General features: G+C 33.6%; 1 protein-coding gene across 1 annotated transcript in view; it reads right to left on the bottom strand.

The window, feature by feature from the left end:
* Window positions 1-18052, bottom strand: part of CNTN5 (contactin 5) — a 269147-nt gene extending 251095 nt beyond the window's left edge. Inside the window, exons 1-3 of the mRNA XM_008587234.1 lie at window positions 17908-18052; window positions 16594-16723; window positions 14481-14631 (exon numbers count right to left, since the gene is read on the bottom strand). Coding sequence (XP_008585456.1) covers window positions 14481-14631; window positions 16594-16711 — 269 coding nt within the window. The 5' untranslated portion in view covers window positions 16712-16723; window positions 17908-18052. The remainder of the gene's footprint in view (window positions 1-14480; window positions 14632-16593; window positions 16724-17907) is intronic.
* Between the last annotated feature and the right edge of the window lie 1073 nt (window positions 18053-19125).

The following is a 19125-nucleotide window of genomic DNA, read 5'->3' on the forward strand; positions in this document are numbered from 1 at the left end:
GACTGTTGGGAGGATGAAAAATCCTATCATTATCATTGAAAGGTGGGGCCTCGAAGAGGTGATTAGATTGTAGGACCATGCCATGGTGAATGGATTAGAAATGGTGGTCAGGGATATGGTCTTGGGGGCTTTAAAAAGAGAATGAATGAAGAGGTTGGTCCCTCTCTGTGCTCCACCATTTGCTGCCATGTTAGACCTCTGGGTTACTGTTGCCACCACCAAGACCCTCACCAGACGCGTTCCCTGGACTTTGGACTCACCATCCTCAGAAACTGTAGCAATAAATTTTGTTTTCTTTATGAATTCCAGTGCCATGTGTTTTGTTGTAAGGAACAGAAACAGACTAATACATTGTCTCAGCATGCCATTCATGAGTTAAGATGTCCTCATTATCATGCATTTCTTTGTGTTTTGGTTGTTTTGGCCATTTGACCATTTGACAAAAGACCATTTGACATTCAGTGGATGGTTACATAAAAACATTTAAAACTTTTGACAGAATACAGTGCAACAGGGGGGTTACTATTATTAAGTTACAAGTGTGATGTGTGGGCCACACCAAGCACTCACCAAAAACACCTGATGCCGTAACCAGAGACATTCAAACCGCAAACCAGGATGAGAAGTTGCCAACTTCGTGCTGTGGACAGCTTTTTCCTGAAGATCATGGGAACAAGACTTCCTATTAAAATGAGACTCTTAGTCCTATTCATTTTTTTCCTTACTTGTGCCTTCTTCTTTCACTTGAAAGGGGGATGCTATAGTTAAGATTTCAAAATATGTATCTTCTGTGGGTAACTTGCAAATGGTCACTCTGTGCTCCAACCTAGTCATGGGATGCTAGATTTCCTATTAACTGGACAGGAAGAAATCTACGCAGTTGCTAACACTTCTTGCTGCACGTGGATAAATACATCAAGTATTGTAGAGACTCAGTTACAAAAGATTAATGAACAGGCCATTTTCACTCTGTGCTCCAACCTAGTCATGGGATGCTAGATTTCCTATTAACTGGACAGGAAGAAATCTACGCAGTTGCTAACACTTCTTGCTGCATGTGGATAAATACATCAAGTATTGTAGAGACTCAGTTACAAAAGATTAATGAACAGGCCATTTGGTTAAAACAGGTGGACTCTTCATCTGACTTGTTCTTTGATCTATCCAATTTTAGTTGCTTTGGTTCATGGGGACCCTGGCTAAGGAGCATACTCCAAACTCTTGTTATTATCTCAAAGTTTTTTGTATGGTAGAGTAGGCTGAGAACCAGTTTTGGATTCAAACAGAATTGAACTCTCTTTCTGGTCCTGTTATTTGTTACATATGTGAGCTTAGGCAATCTTCCTGTGATTCGATTTCTTTATTTAGGACAGAGATGATTATATTTTCCTTACAATATGATCTTATTTTGAGGACTGTAATAAACTCGTGTGTATATAAAATACCCAGTGCTCAGTAAATGCTAGCTATTTTTATTATTACCTTATTGGTGACTATTATTCTATTCTGTATTAGAGGTTTCTATATTAGTTTATTCCAGAGTAGACAGGTGCATCATTGGGAGATGGAACTCTCTCTTACTTATCATATAAGCTAGCATAGTGTTTTACCTCCAGTACATATTGAATAAAGTTTTGTTTTCACTGAAATAAACTGAATTGAATATAACTGTGCCTAAGTGAATATAGAACATGTAGCTATGGCATAAGAGAAAGACTGGAACTACCATTTGCAATCGGGAAGAACGAGCAACACAATTAGATTGGTACCCTGAATTCTCCTCGATACATCAAAGGACATAGTGATCATCATAAAACATACATGTATTTCTGTCTATCTATCATCTATCTATCTATCTATCTATCTATCTATCTATCTATCTATCTATCTATCTATCTATCTAATTTTGTCATAAATAACTCTATTATTAGAGCAAAGAGAAGTGAGCATGGTAATGATAAAATTTGTTTAGGTTATCTTTTATGAAAATGAGCTGAAGGTTGTTTTATTGTAGTGAAGGTTATCATTGTGTCTGTGCTCTAATTTGTAACCATCCCTCTAATTCCCATTATGAATCAACCACAGTTAAATTAGATTGTGATTTATGCAAAAACTGAAGAGAAGTGACTATGTAACTCTCAGAGGGAGTTAAAAATCTCTGCTGTAAAATACTTTTTTTCTAAACATCCTCAGAATCTTCTCTCTTCACTTTTTGTATTTACTGAAGAGTCACCTGGGGAGGTGGTAGGACCAGTCAGTAGCATGTACTTAGATGCTTGAATTCACAAGAATTTTAGATGTTGTTTGTATGAAAGACAAATTAAGCTGGAAGTTGTAGTCTGGGGGGCTTTTGGAAAAGAAAAGCCTTTAAGCAATTAATGGCTTTTTCAAGTTGTGCCTATGTGAAGAGCACAACCAAGTAACTTGTGCAGCAATTTATAGTAACTGGGGTAAATGAACCATAATTAGGAGCAGAATTTATGAACTGTTTGCTAAACTAGTAATTAGCTAGAGATGTAAAGCCACAAACTGGAGGTGATCATAGTACCACAGAGGCAGAATTATTTTGTTGTCATTTGTAGTTTAAGTTAACCGAGTTTCTCAGTGTTACCTTCCACTGGGAGTTGAGGCCTGTTTTGCTATATTTAACAATTAAGGAAATGAATGGAAAAAAGAGACAAACTGTGGTGAGGTCAGAAAAAACAAAGGTTGAAGACCTTTGAAGAGGAATCTTTAGGTTTTCTGTGATCTTGAATTTGGGAAATATCAGGAATAAACAATTCTTTTTTCGTTAAATTTTAATTTTGTCAATATACAATGTATATGATTATTATGGCCCATCACTGACACCTCCCTCCCTCCTCCCTCTCTCCCCTCCCCCCCAAGAATGTCCTTTCCGTTTGCTTGTTGTAACAACTTCAAAAAAGTATAGTAAACAATTTGAAGCTTCCTGACATGCATGTCTTCTGGTCTTCTGTGTTTAAATGGATGTCATTAACGTGAGGATTACCAATCACTGTCATATTATGTAACCATACTGCTGAAAATAGAAACATTTGAAAATGTGAGAATTCTTTTTCTTCCCCCATTCTCATTCAACTATTTGGCATGGTATAAGGATATTGTTATTCAATAAATTTGAATTATTTTTGGTTATGTATTCTCTGAGGACACTAAATTTATAAACATTGAATACCCCTCAAAACAATGTAGATCCACAACAGAAAAAAAATGTTAAAGCACAGCCCAGAAGCATCATGATAAATGTTTTTTAAAAATTATCTTATGCACAATATTTACTCCATCAAATCAATGTATCAATGAGAAAATAGAGCTATATTTGTTTTCTATAATTGAAATGACAATCAATACCGATATGGTCTAGTTTATAATAAGGTAAAGTGGAGGAAGAGAAAAATAAAGGCAAAATGATATTTTGGCCACCGTGTCTCTTAGTTTGCAGTTTGGCTCTAATTGGAAGAAAAATTAGATTTAAATTAAGTTTTTTATTTGAAGGATTTTCTAAACATTTGTGAGAGAGGTGCGTGTGTGTGTGTGTGTGTGTCTGTGTGTGTGTGTGTGGGCATGTGTGTGAAAACTGCCTATGAAGTTAGTCATGCAGCTTTCGAGTGCATACTGAGAAGCTGAAACTTTATCAGAAACATATATACTAAGAAGCAATTCCATCACTATTCTCCATGCAGATTGAAATGCAATATCAATCTACGGCCATACCACCCCTAATGCTCCTGATCTCTTCTGAAACGCAGTATCACTGCTAAACAATTTGATTGCTAGGATTATCATAGAATCATTGGCTAGTTCCAGACTTGGTTTTAAAGCTCAGCTTTGCAATGGATGACTGAGCAAATCATTTAATCCCTTCGAGTTTAAATTTCAATATTTGTATATCAGTGATGACAATATCTAACTTAGAGGGTTGTAAATGGGCATACACTGGGAGCTAATAAGTTAGAAGCTGACTTAAATCATTTATCTAACTTCCCGGTATCTACAGCCTGCATATCCAGTAGTGAGAACACCTAAGAAGATAGCTCTTTTCTCGGAGTAGAATTTCAAATGTAATGGAGGATGACTACCATGCTGAGAGGAAGGGGAGAGGAGGGAAGAAGAAAGTCCAAGAAAAGCTTACAAGGTGAGAAAATGCAGCACCTGTTTTGGGGAACTGTGCCTGTCCAGTGTAGTTCAAAGATAGAATATTAGGAGGCTTAAAATTTGTTTTAGGAGGAGGTAGAGAGTAATAGTAATGAGTAGGGAGACAGATACATGGAGGGAGGAAGATAGTTGAACAGCTAATAAGACTTGTATAGACTGTCAACTATGTCCTGACATCTAGCACTGTAGCACATAGGCAACCTACAAATATTAAATGGAACCACATGAAATTGAGTTGCTATTCACCTATTTTTAAGAGACAAAAGTGACAATTATATTCAGTTCAACTTAATATTTGTTAGATGGATTAATGAACAAATGAGGAAAACTTATGTAGTAATTTAAATATCACACTGATAATTTCTGGTTGTAATCAACAGGAGATTTAGATCAGTAGTTTTAGCAAACGGATGACAGTGAAAGATGCTGGATTAATGAACAAATGAGGAAAACTTATGTAGTAATTTAAATATCACACTGATAATTTATGGTTGTAATCAACAGGAGATTTAGATCAGTAGTTTTAGCAAACGGATGACAGTGAAAGATGGCTTTAGGAATATATTTCTGGGAAACTAGCATTGTTTATATGGGGAGGGAATATGCGGAGAAATGAAGAGCACAATTAATGATGTTTGATACCTGCAATATCTGAAGTACCTAACCTCAGGCACCATAAAATAAATAAATAAAAGAATAAAATAAATAAATTCATCCAGGGAAGAATGGTTACCCACTAATCTGGAAATCTAATTTTATGCTCATTTTAAGTCTATTCAATTGGCCTGTTGGTTGAAGGGATGGTAAAATTGTTTTCAAAACCAAAAGTTCCTCTCCTTAAAGATGTAAAAAAGTGTAGCAAGAAGACAGATGAGTGTCTGTCCCTTTTTGTAGGTTCATATCAAATCTAAACTATTGGAAATATTTGAATCCTATGATTAGAAATATATGCCACTTTAACTTTCTCTAGTAAGTTTCTTCTAAAAAATTTTTAGCGTACTTATCTTTCCCTACTAATTATAAAGGCATTATGTAATTATTACATATAATTTATAAAATATAAAAAAACACATAATGAAGATTATAACTATCCATAATCCACCCCTTAGGAAAAACCCGTGAACTATTAGCTGAATTATTTCCAGTTTTTTTTATTGCAAGTATTTGTGTACATGCATGCATTTTCTTTTCAAATAAAATTTGTACAATGTTCAAAAAGAAAAAAAGTTTGTTCTCATAGAAGTAAAGAGTAAAATACCAGAGGGCAAGAGGTGGGTGGGGGACAGGGAGGAGGGAAAGTAGTGGATTAATGGTACAAAGCTACGCTATCTACCCTAAGTGAATCAATGTACAGTATACTCAAGTATTGAAACGATACACGATACCCCACAAATATATACAATTAAATGTTAAAATAAAAGAAAAAGTTTCTGAAACCAAGATACATCTTACAATAAATACTGTGTCCTGGTTTAAAAATAAATTGTACCATATTCATGTAATGATTTTTTTCATTGATAATATATCATCATCATTTTCTCATTGTCCTTAAATATTCATCAAAAACAGTTTCAAAAAACAACAATATTCTACAGTTTCATATATATGTAAATATTTCTAGTTTTTGTTTCCTTAATCTCTGATTTTTCCTATATGGACTAAGACATTGTCCCCATGATTTACAATGTTTTCAGCTTTCTGCTTTGGAAGCCCTAAAATTTATTAATTTATTTATATACACATATGCATATATAAAAAATTATTACATTTTATAATGTACCTATTCTTGGTGACTTTATTTTTACATTTTCTTGACATCTTGTTACTGTATTTATGACTATTATTTAACCTTTGTGCTTAATGCGTGTTTGTGCTTTACACCTGGTTGTGCTCCTACCTTCATAGGTCTGATTTATCCAATAGGTAACGTTCTTAGTTTCCTTTGTCTCTTTTAGCTATTTCTCTCAGCATCCCAGGATCTCTTGCTCAAATACTAATCTTGAGGTCAGTCAGGTACACAACTCCTAGCTAAATGTACAGGTGCTACTAGGCTCTAGTGCAGCTCAATTAGGACTGAGGTGAGATGTTTGTCCTGTCCTCTCATCCTTATGAGTATGTAGAGGTAAATTTACTTCTGGAAAATCTAAAAAATTCTGTATTCCTTCTTCTGCTAGAAGTAGTACATAGAATTATATGATTTCCAGAATCCGTGCTTTTCAGTATTCCTCCTTTTATCACTATTTATTGATATTATTATTTATTTATATAAATATCCTAGGATTTGTGTCTTCTCTTCCCCCATTGCTGGATTCATAATTTCCAAAATTATTTTGGATTAGTGCTGATGGGGTGGAGTAGGGAAAGCAGCATCTTGCTACCTGAAAGAGTTGCTTTCCTATAGTAAGTGTGTTCATGCCAGCCTTTGAAGTGAGGCCCGATTTCTGTATTTAGTAGGTATGGCCATAAAGCAGAGGTTGGTGGAAGACTGCTGGCTTCTTAACACTTAGCTGTGTTTTCAGAGATGTAGGCTTGATCAAGCTATTGATCATTTCGTAGTTTAGTCTACTTCTACTTGAAGGGGTGATTTCTCCTAGAAGGGGAGAATTTGTTCCTCTATATTCTTAACTACCAATGCTGCTGTGGTTTTGTATTTTTTGCTTTTGTGCTTTACTAGCATTTTAAAGGGAAGGTGAAGAGGGTGGATCAGGAGAGCCTTGCACAGTTAGTTTTCATTAAAACGAGAAAGTCATTATCTTAACCCCAAAATAATGAATGTAAAGCCAATTTCTCCTCTTCCCCTTAAGATCAGCAGCCAGTGGAACAGCATCATCCCTGTGTGTGCATCACCATCCCTGAGTGACGACGCATCACATATTGTAAGTAGTTTATAGCTATTAAATCTGATGAAGTCAGATATCAACCTTCCTTCCCTTAGATAAATAATATCATTTTGATTGTTTTCTTTCTTTCTTTCTTTCTTTTTTTTTTTATAAAGATGACTGGTAAGTGGATCTTAACCCTTGACTTGGTGTTGTCAGCACCACGCTCTCCCTAGTGAGCCACGGGCCAGCCCTGATTATTTTATTTCTTCTGAAAACAGATTTTAATTCATTAAAGAAGTCCAGTGATATATTCTTGATATGTGATTGCTCATTTCCCCTCATTTTACGATTTACTAGACACTGAAGAAAACCGAGATACCTAGGGTCTACATTGTTTTATGTTCTTAATATGTAAAAGACACTGTCACAGAGGAAACAACAAAACAGCTTGTTCATTAGCAAGCACAGCATGTAGGTGGAAACAAAGGGATAGAAACAAGACCCTAATTATATCCATGAATTCCCTTTCTTCCTTAGAAAATATAAGACGACTCTGTTTTCCCCTCAGTAACAGTGTCTTTTAGGGCTTTTACTAAAAATATATTTCCACATATGTCTGTGAGTAAGTATGTGAGCTTGATGATTGTTGCCTAATAAACACAATATGAATTCCCACTAGAAGTCAACTAATAGGTGCTTCAAGGGCAATTTTCTATGCATGTTAAATGGGTAAGTTGAAAACTTTGCCGTTCTGAAGCTCCTTTGGTGAACAGGGGAATATCACAAAATATTTTGGATAAGTCTTTGTTTAGATTACAGTCCTATAAAAGAAAAATTATTCTATAGTACTGCCCCTCCATAGAATAATTTTTATTTTTGAATACAAGATTTCTTAAGCACCCGTTTAAATTACATTTCATTATCTCTATAACTGGTAACTTTTCTGCCTAGAAATGAAAATCGGTGCTCAACTCACTTTGAAATTTCAATAATTGTGAGTAATTTTTAAACATATACGGTATATTCTATGAGACTCAATAACAGTTTATATCTGTGCCAAAGGAAGGAAACAAAATAAACTGTGCCTTTGCCAAAAACCATGTACTCTTCATTTTAGCCAAGATTGTCTTTGTCCACAGAAAGTACAGGAAATTGAACATGTAATAATGAAGACTTAATATTTGTGCACTGCTGGAGTGCTTCTGGATGATTATATTTTAAGAAAAGTTAATGGCCAAGTAATGGAAATAATTAGCTGAAGGGAAAATCCAATATGAGTTTGATGAGCAGAACACGCTGAATGAAAACATACTAGCGGAGAAAATCCCTAGGGAACATTTTACTTCCTAGTACTCCTGGAGTCTATTAGTTTTAGTATGAAAATGGACATGATTGATAAAGAAACTTAAGTGAATGTGTGCTGGTGATCAATGATGGGGCAAAACCTGGAGATCCCTTAAAGAAAAAGAGAAACAGTTAAAAATGTCTTTAAAAGACTTCATCTCTATTTCCATTAACTCCCCATGTATATTTATTTATTTGCACTTGGCCTATAAAGCTGATTATGGAGCAAGCAAATATTCAGTCTGTTAGTACAGGAACGTATCCAAAAGACCCTTAGCTTGAAGTACATAAAGGAGATGGGTGACAGTGCCAGGAAGAGATGATGAGAAGTGGAAGTTTGGGGCGCTGATGGGCAAAGAATGGCAATTTGGAGACATAGATTAATGAATAACAAAATTATCACACAAAAGACCTAAAAGACTCCTTTAGTCTCAGAAAATAACTTAAGCATCCTTTCCCTTAATTACTGGACAAAGAGGAAATGGTAAGAATTTCCAGACTACAAATAACAGAAATTGATGCCAGCATTTAAAGATTCACAGGTTCAGATGAAACGGTCACCACCACCACTACCGTCGTCATTATCACCACCAGTATCATTATCATCACAGGAAACATTCACTGAGTGCTTAGTCGGTGCCATACACCAGTCAATGTATTTTACATACAAAATTTCATTCAATTCTCACAACCCAGTAAAGTTACTCTTAATTTAAATTCCAATTTTATAAGTAAGGAAATAAATTAGGTAACTTGTTGAAACTTTATAATCTGCAGGATAAGCAAGGCAATTGAGTCCTGTTTTTACACACTGGCCTATACTGTTACCCACAATATTAAAGTGTTTTGCAAATTATAAATGCTGTAGACTTATGAGCAGTTATCATCATCATTAGTAACGATCTGATTTACTGTCTGGGGAGCAGTTTGTATTGGCCATTCTGTGATATAAACAATTCATTTTGTGATATAAACAACAAACTATAAACAACTTATAAGCCTTGATATAATTCATTTTCTGTACATTTTAGGTTTGTCATTTAGGACTAAATGAAGTATTTTGTAATATTTATTTTCTAATCATATTTCTTCTAAAAGTCATATTATGTTCTAGTTAGTACTTACCAAATTGTAAACTATAAAGTTTTCTGTATTTCCCTAGCAAGAAAAGGCTATGTTTTGAAGACCTCCTCCCAANTTATCACCACCAGTATCATTATCATCACAGGAAACATTCACTGAGTGCTTAGTCGGTGCCACACACCAGTCAATGTATTTTACATACAAAATTTCATTCAATTCTAACAACCCAGTAAAGTTACTCTTAGTTTAAATTCCAATTTTATAAGTAAGGACATAAATTAGGTAACTTGTTGAAACTTTATAATCTGCAGGATAAGCAAGGCAACATTATCACCACCAGTATCATTATCATCACAGGAAACATTCACTGAGTGCTTAGTCGGTGCCATACACCAGTCAATGTATTTTACATACAAAATTTCATTCAATTCTCACAACCCAGTAAAGTTACTCTTAATTTAAATTCCAATTTTATAAGTAAGGAAATAAATTAGGTAACTTGTTGAAACTTTATAATCTGCAGGATAAGCAAGGCAATTGAGTCCTGTTTTTACACACTGGCCTATACTGTTACCCACAATATTAAAGTGTTTTGCAAATTATAAATGCTGTAGACTTATGAGCAGTTATCATCATCATTAGTAACGATCTGATTTACTGTCTGGGGAGCAGTTTGTATTGGAAAGTGTTTTGCAAATTATAAATGCTGTAGACTTATGAGCAGTTATCATCATCATTAGTAACAATGTGATTTACTGTTTGGGGAGCAGTTTGTATTGACGATCTGATTTACTGTCTGGGGAGCAGTTTGTATTGGCCATTCTGTGATATAAACAATTCATTTTGTGATATAAACAACAAACTATAAACAACTTATAAGCCTTGATATAATTCATTTTCTGTACATTTTAGGTTTGTCATTTAGGACTAAATGAAGTATTTTGTAATATTTATTTTCTAATCATATTTCTTCTAAAAGTCATATTATGTTCTAGTTAGTACTTACCAAATTGTAAACTATAAAGTTTTCTGTATTTCCCTAGCAAGAAAAGGCTATGTTTTGAAGACCTCCTCCCAAAGCAAACAAAATAAAAGAAAACCTGAAAGATTCAGACAAAATATGGCAGAAAAATGAAAGCCGGTTGGTTATTTGGCATTCTGTTAATAAAACAGATGATTGACTATAATCTTCTTTTTTGTTATTTCCAGTACATTGTATTTACAGTTTAAAGTTAAATTTCAGCTAACTCTAGACTCAAATTCACCTTTGAGAGTTTCTGGCATGTTTTTAGATAAGTAACATTTTCTTCTGCAATTAAAATTTTTTATTTCATTTTCATGCTATTGCTCTGGACATAATTTCATACTTTGAAAGCGATTGATAGATTTCTCACTTTTATAAATTTCTTTTATAGCACATTATTACTTTAACTCCTTTCCCCCAATATAATATTATTATTTTCCCATTCAAGAAACTGCCATTTCTGTTTCTATCTTTCTTTGAAATAAAACCAAAATAATTGTAAAAGTTTTTAATAAAACGCAAGTTGAATTCATTTAACATCTTCCCCCCCAGTTGTTGTAGGTTGAATAACTGGAAAACATATTTGATGTTGATCATATGAATGGTGTGTATACTTGTATTCCAATAAAATAAACCGTGATTTGAATCTGCACCCCTGTTGTGAACAATACATGACAGACTTTTTGAAGTCTTCAGTTTTCTGACACCTCCCTGTCCATTTAAATTTATATTTACAACTGCTATCACATGGTTGGTGTGCTTTATAACAGAGAAGTGATCTATAATTTCCATAAGTACATAAGCTATTGTAACTGAGATGTATTAGTCCATTCTGTTGTTTATAACAAATATACCTGGAACTGGGTGATATATAAGAAAACAAAATTTATCGCTTACAGATTCAGAGGCTGGGAAGTCCAAAGTCCAAGGAATACATCTGGTGGGGGTCTTGTCCTGATGGTGACTACAGCAACTCAGAAAATCACATGGCAAATATGGTGGGGCAGAGAGAGAGAGATAGCTCCTCATGTTCTTTCTTTTAAAAGCCTGAAGAACCTCACCCATGACACCATTAAACCATCAACTTCATCATCTCTTCAAGGCCCCACCGATCATAACAGGATTTACCACCCTCAACAGTTACAGTGGGAATTAAGCTTCTAATGTAAGGACTTTACGGGACACAATTTAATCAATCCACAGCATGAGATCTTGTTTTAAAGAATGTAAAATATATACATTTGAAATTTTAAGTTTCAAGTTTCTGTTCATACTTTTAGAATTTACAGTTTTCTAAATATTTGTGTCATATCATTTTGTAAAATTCTTTCTATTGCTATTTAAATCTTAGCCTCTTATTTTAATATTTCAAAGCTTTTTAAAAAAATAGCCAATTAGATTGTATCCTTCATGAAATTTGGGACTGCCTGATACTATAAGGAATTTTTTTTTTTCAGTTAAAAATGGTATTTTGAGAGTGTTCCGGTCAATTTTTGGAGTAAAAATGCACTGTACCTTTGGCTTCTGTTGTTAAGTAAAGCCAGTTTATATATCTACACATGTAGATCAGGGTAGGCAGAATACTAAGTGTGGACAAATGTTGCTTTTACTTGAATAAATAAAAACACAAGTATTTCACATTTCAGCTTCCTTCCTAAACAACATTTTAACCAGAAGTTTTGACATCTGGAAAAAAATAAGTGATCTGAGTTTGAGATCTGTGTATTTCTCTCACTAAACCCAAGGGGTTATCAGCAAAGAGAAAGAGGAGCAAGAAAGCTGGAAAATTCACAAACTATATTTTTCAACTCCCAGAAAATAAAAAGTTTATTATGCTTATATTGTTGTAATAGAAACTCATAATCTGTTACTTCTCTCAATAGTTTTGCTTTGGTTAATGAGACACCACCTAAAGTTTTAAACTCACAATGTGATATTTATGAATAGTTGAAGGACATTCTTATGGTGAATGGAAATAAATAGGGCAAGGCTCACATGCCACCCACAAACATAAAATAAAGAAGAGCATTTCAAATAGAATAGCTTGCACTGATAAGGCATATATATTTTGATGAAATTGTAAAATTTTGTGATACATTCAGAAAGAATGATAAAATGTAAATTATTTGTTCTTACTATAAAGCAATAATAATTTTCTTTTCATTAATAAGATTAGTTAGTGCAGCCTTTTATTTTCATATTTCTACAAGCAATGATCTGAAAAAATCGATCAGTATTTGACTGATTCAATCATGAGCAATAGTGATCTCACAATCTGGGACTTATCTCCCCCCCTAAGAATGAGAAATTCTCTTTCAAAACAAATGTTTTGGGGCTCAGAACACAAACATAGCGCTTTGGCATGCTGAATATTTTGAACTGAAGAAGATTGTAAAGGCTTCACAAGCAAAGTCTTTCTGACTTTGTCCCATCCTCCTGTCTCCTTCCACCCTTTCTCCCCTGAAGCGAGCCATTGAAACCAGAATTCTTCTACCTCAAAGTGGGTCATAGAAACTCAACTCTTCATCTTCAAAGCAAGCCATAAAGCCTAAAAAGATTACTCTCTGAAAATAGCTTAAGTATCCTTCCCTGTAATTACTGGAGAAAGAAGGTGGAAATGGTAAGAATTTCCAGACTATTAATACCAGAAATTGATGCCAGCATTCAAAGATTCAAAGGTTCAAATGAAAAGGTCATCACCACCGCCACTACCATCATCATTATCACCATCATCAGTATCCTCATCATCACAGGAAACATTCACTGAGTGCTTAGTCAGTGCCATACACCAGCCAATGTATTTTACATACAAAATTTCATTTAATTCTCACAAACCAGTGAGGTTACATTTCTTTGATTCTGAAGGCTCCAGTGTCATCTAAAACTTTGGTTAAATAAATTTCTTATGGTTTTCTCTTGTTAACCTATCTTTTGTTATAGTGGTGTTGGCTGTGACCTGTATGATGGGGAGGAAAGGTATCACAGCTTTCCATCCCTGCAACAACATAACCCATGCCAATCCCAGATGAGCACCCTTGCTTGGGCCTGAGCTGAACCCAATAAATTATCTCATAAATTATCTCTTCTGAGACAGTTTCTCAGATTTGATGGGAAAGAAAAATATTCTAAGAAATTTTTCAAAATATTCCAAAATTACTTAAAGGATTATTCAAATGAACCCCTACTGCTGACAAATTATTTTAACTATGTTATTACTTAGATCTAGACAAATATAAAACAAGTCACCAACTCCTTATGTTATAAATCAAATGAAAAACAAAATTCTAAAACAGTAATATGCAATAGTATTTTGACATGATAGAGGATATTACTTTGTCAAAGCTGAACCACTATTTGTAACACCAATATGATAATTATTTGTAGAGCATGGAATTTTTGAAGTTGGCATACATAGGCTGCCATTTGACGACTTAATTCTTTCATCATTTTTCTTCATCTGTACTCCTGTGAGATATCCTTTGGCTTTTGCTTGCCAAACACAAATATTTGCACATTAAATATTCCTCTACACATTTTCTCATTTGCTTACGACAATCAAAATAATCCTATACTATTTTGCATCAACATGATTGAAAACAAAAAGGCAAATATTGGCACAAATATCAAATGAAAGTATTCCGTCATAAGGTGATTATCCAGAAGATCTGGAAAATGTTTATATTATTTTTAATATTAATATTGAATGAAAACACGACTCTTAGAATTTATCACTGATAACTTGTGGACACTCCAAATGCAGATCAAAACCAAAAATAACTAACTTAATGAAAGCGTTTGCTTTCTTTGTAACTTAGCAAAACTCCTGTGTTAAAACTCTATGGAGGCAAAACCTGACAATATTAAAGTAGAACTTTTGTTTCTTTTTAAATTACTGTGTAAGCAAAACCACACTTCAATCAGTTCATAAAATATGTTTCACAATTACTGCAAGACTCTTGTATGCTTTGTGTGTAATTTGCAGCCTCAAAAATCTGATATTATGTGTTTCAATTATGAAATAGACTTCTAACCTTTTGTTCTCTCTAACTGTTTTGTCTCCTTTCTTCCAGAAGATAGTTGGTTTTGGCGAGCCTTGCGGTTTGCATTCTATGACGACTTCTTGGCCTTTGGTAACAATTATTGTTTTCTTCAGCTGATTCAGTGCAAAAGTGGGAGCTGAAGCTATTAAAAAGAAAATGTTAGTTCTACCAGAAGCAATAAAAGTAACCTTTAATGGATGATTCATCAAGATTGTGCAAATTTTTCTTCTGGGATACATTCCTCATAAAATTATAGGATATCTACACAAATAAAAGGTACTCACTCAAAGTGTAATTTATTATTAATTGATAGATATCTTACTGGCTGTCTTTTAGCAGACGTGGGGCCCACAAATAAAGACTTTCAAAAAATGACATGCTTTAATTATGATTACCAACTTCATTTGTGAAAGACTAATATACAACTTAGACAACAGGTCCAAGGTAGTCTATTTGGGCTTCCTTTGGAAAGATGGGGGTTACCTGTGGAGCAGATAATCCTATGTCTAAGTTTCCTATTTATGCATCTGAATTTAACCCATGTTTAACTTTAATATTACACAAAACTGAATATAGTTTTAAAAGAAATATATTTTTGAGAAATGTGTTTTTAAATTTCAATTAAAAGTTGTATTTCATTAATGGCAATTATTCGCTTAGGTCTGATTAGTCATTAATATTAATATTGTTTACGTTAGATTTTTATCAGGACACATTTTAATCTCAAAGAGAACCTGAAATATATGTTTACAGTATGTGAGACATTTGTTTATGCCAACCTGACAATTTCATGGGTATTTCATAAGTATTTTATGTCCATCATATAGCAATACAATACATGGTACAACATTAAAAAAGATATGTATACAATTGAGATATGTTAAGATATTGGAAAAAAGTAAAGGAACCTATGGGTAGGTTGCAGGTAACATTTTTGGTTGTATACTGGGAATATAATTTACAAAAGGTAAGTCTGAAAATATGTCTAATGAAGGATAAGGATTTGGGAGTGTTTTTAGGTAAACTGTTAACTAGGTGAAGTCTGAATCAACTTTTTAACTCAGAGATGTTGCAGTGTGAGTCAACAACAAAAAAATACCTTAATATTTGATTGGTTGGGATATAGGAGATTGAAATGCAGAATCTTGTGTCTATTTTGGATGGATTTTTTGTAATGCAAATAAATTTCAAGTGTAAACATTCATAAGTCAATAAACAGATTTACACTGTATTACAGTTAGCAGATATGTAAATGGTAGGTTCTCAAATTCCTGAGGTCTTTGGTATTTCTGTTAACGTTATGCTTTGGAAATTTAAGAGGGGAGTAGAAAGCATACTTTCCTTCTTTCCACTCTGGGGAGACAGGGAGTTGAGATCACTTAAGTATCTCTCTTTGTATTTCAAACATCCCAGAACCAAAGTTTAGGAAACCATCAGAGTGGGAAAAAGTAAAATTCATTCCAGTGGCCCAAATATGCTCATTCTGGGTAGTCTGTTCCACTGGATCGATTCTTTCCTGTGGTATTTAAATAGTAAAGTAGTGCTAGTGCACAGGTTACATTCTTATCAAGTATGAGCCTGTCATGCCTAGCCTCAGGAAGGCTTTCCCTCATATGAAAGAATGACAAAGTTGATGCCCCGTGAGAAGAGGCTCATTTACCCTGGAGTCCTATCTTAAAGAAGCCACATATCTAAAGGTAGGTAGATGCTGCTTAAGAAAATATTAAGCATTGCTTATGGGAGCAGAAACAGGCTACTGGAATTCTATATTCTGAATCCCTACCCTCAAGGCATTCTTTTTTAAAAGTGAAGATACATTTGTTTATATGATTTCTTTAATGCCATAGCAAAGACATATTGTGTAGACCTTTTAAGATTAAAGCTAAAGTTACAAAACCATATAAACAAAAAGTTATGGGACAAAGTATACACGATGTAAACCTGTCTTCTAAAGCTTAAAAAATAATCAGCAAGACACAATATTTCTTTTCAAGCCATAAAATAAGTTTTTACAACTACATCATAAAACCTCAGTATAGTGAGAATTAGAGCACGAATAGAAGCAACCCTTTTTTTCCTGTTTATCTACTTAGAAATTGCATACCTAGAATCTTCAGCTCAGCACTAGCATAAATGGCTCCATATTTATTTTCAGCCAAACACTGATACATTCCAGCATCTGATTGATTCACATTGTGGATCACCAATACTCCATTAACCATCTCAACCCTACTCTGTAATGGAATTAAAAAAATTAGATCTAGGAAGTAAACACATCACACAGAATTTGTGAGTACTCTCTCTTAGACCAATAAAAATTAATAATAAACTATTAATAAGTAATCATAATTAATAAATTAATAATTAATGAGGGTAAACATTATTTGGCAGCTTAACAATGCAAATTTACTGTTAATTACTTTATTATAACACATCTCTTGTAAATTATAACTATTTCTTGGTCAGAAAAGAAATTCTATTTTCCCGCAATTATTCTTATGAGTTTTACATTCACTCTGGCTTACAAACTAAGCTACCTTTGTTTGGTATACTAGTTGAGCTTGTGAAATACAATCAACAGATGATGCTTTTATTTGAATTCCTTTTACAATGAGGAGGATGGTCTGGATGGAGCTGTGGGAATGATCTGATCCAATCTCTTCATTATACAAAGTAGCAAACTGAGGCCCAAAGAAGCACATGATAAACAAGAAGGTCCTGTGAAAGTGGCAGGACCTAGGCAGGACCTGAGTCTGAGGTTTATATACTTTCCCACCATTTTTGTCATAAATATTGAACTATTTCCTCTCTGCCTTCCTTCCTGCAAAGCCCACAATTAAGGAAAAGAGTTAATTAAAATTATTATCATTATTCTGAAAGAAAATAATACTTGATTTATTTTTAAATTCAGCCTATAGTAAGTTTTGAAAATATGCAATAGATTTCCTGAAAAGATATTTATTAAGTCTGTGGGTAGTAGAATGTCACAGAAAGAACCCTACCCAGGACACAGGAGACTGGGATTCTATTCCAACCTCCTCTCTTACTAGATGTGTGATCCTGTGCAAGTCACTTCTAGGGATTAACACCGTCATCTTCAAAGTGACAGCAACAAGCTAGATGATATCTAAAGGTCATCTAGAAATGGCAATGAGTCTATGATTATACAACTACTGTAAATTTCTAAGAATTTATACAATTTAAAAATTCTTAAAGAAGTAATGTATTACTCAAAAGTGTAATGAGGCAATTAAAATAAAAAGAAAAACTTGCTTATATATTTGTTATATTTCTCATGCAAAATATATTAAAAAGCAGAAGTAGGAATTGGCTTTCAATAAGACTCAAGGGGCCTAGTTTGTCCAGTGTGAACTATTGTTAAAATTACACTGGAACAGGTTAATAGTTCCAACAGTACCTGAGGCAAGAGGGGTACTCCATTCTTCAGCCAGCGATATGTGGGTCGGGGTTTTCCGATAGCTTTACATTCCCATCGGAGAGGACTCCCGCTGTCTAACTGAGTATCATTCAGCTTTTCTACCCAGTGTGGGTAAGCTGTAAGTATGTAAGCATTAAAGAAGAATGATTTAATTTCTCAAACACTTCATCAAGCTCAAAATTCACATGGAAAAATTCATTGCTTTTTAAATTTTTATTTATTTATTAATTTTTTAAGCAATTTATGTAACCATAGGTGTTTGGAAGAAGCCCAGTATTGCATTACACACAAAACTCTATTTCCTGTGTTATATATATATATATATATATATACACAAACACACACACACACACACACACATATATAACCATAGGTGTTTGGAAGAAGCCCAGTATTGCATTACACACAAAACTCTATTTCCTGTGTTTTATATATATATATATATATATACACAAACACACACACACACACACACACACATATATACACACACATATACAGTAGTAAAGGTAGTAGAATAACTTAAAGCACTTTTGTAAGTTAAGTGAAATATATCTTATTTATTTATTTGTGTATTTACCCACTTTAAAGCAAGTGTGGTTTTCTCCTCAAAGCACCAGGACTTGTTTAGAGGAAAGTCAGGTACCTAGAGGCATTGCTCTTTCAAAGTATTTGAGCAGCATTAGCACAGGTAGAAGAAAAACAATATTTCCTCTTACTATATAACTGTTCTTTTTTTTTTTTAATAGAACATGAATAGCTTTGGAAAAGTAATTTGTGAATTCAAATTTTACTTAGTGTAAATTTTTTCTTAATTTATTACATTCTTTCAACATATATTTTTTTAAAATTTTCAAAATTCTAACAGAGAAAAATTTCTTTATCAGGAAAGAGATAATGTAATTGTATAAAATCTGTAAGATACAAGTTAAAGTGTCTTTCCTCCATTGGCTGACTTAAAAAAAAATACTAAATAAAAGTGACTTTTTGTCCACAAATATTCTGTTTAAAACAGTCAAAACAATAAATGTAAAAAATATCGAACTAAATTTTTTCTTACTCTTTGGCAACATTTTTGGGATAAATTATAAAATATTTTACTTTGTGCTAGTTAGGACTTCGATAATTCATTCACTCATGTGTTCATTCATCTCATACTACATAGTCCTTGTTCAATCTTAGAGGCTATTAGGGATA

Source organism: Galeopterus variegatus, unplaced genomic scaffold (assembly GCF_000696425.1).
Source record: "Galeopterus variegatus unplaced genomic scaffold, G_variegatus-3.0.2 Scaffold4311, whole genome shotgun sequence".
Taxonomy (NCBI): Eukaryota; Metazoa; Chordata; class Mammalia; order Dermoptera; family Cynocephalidae; genus Galeopterus; species Galeopterus variegatus.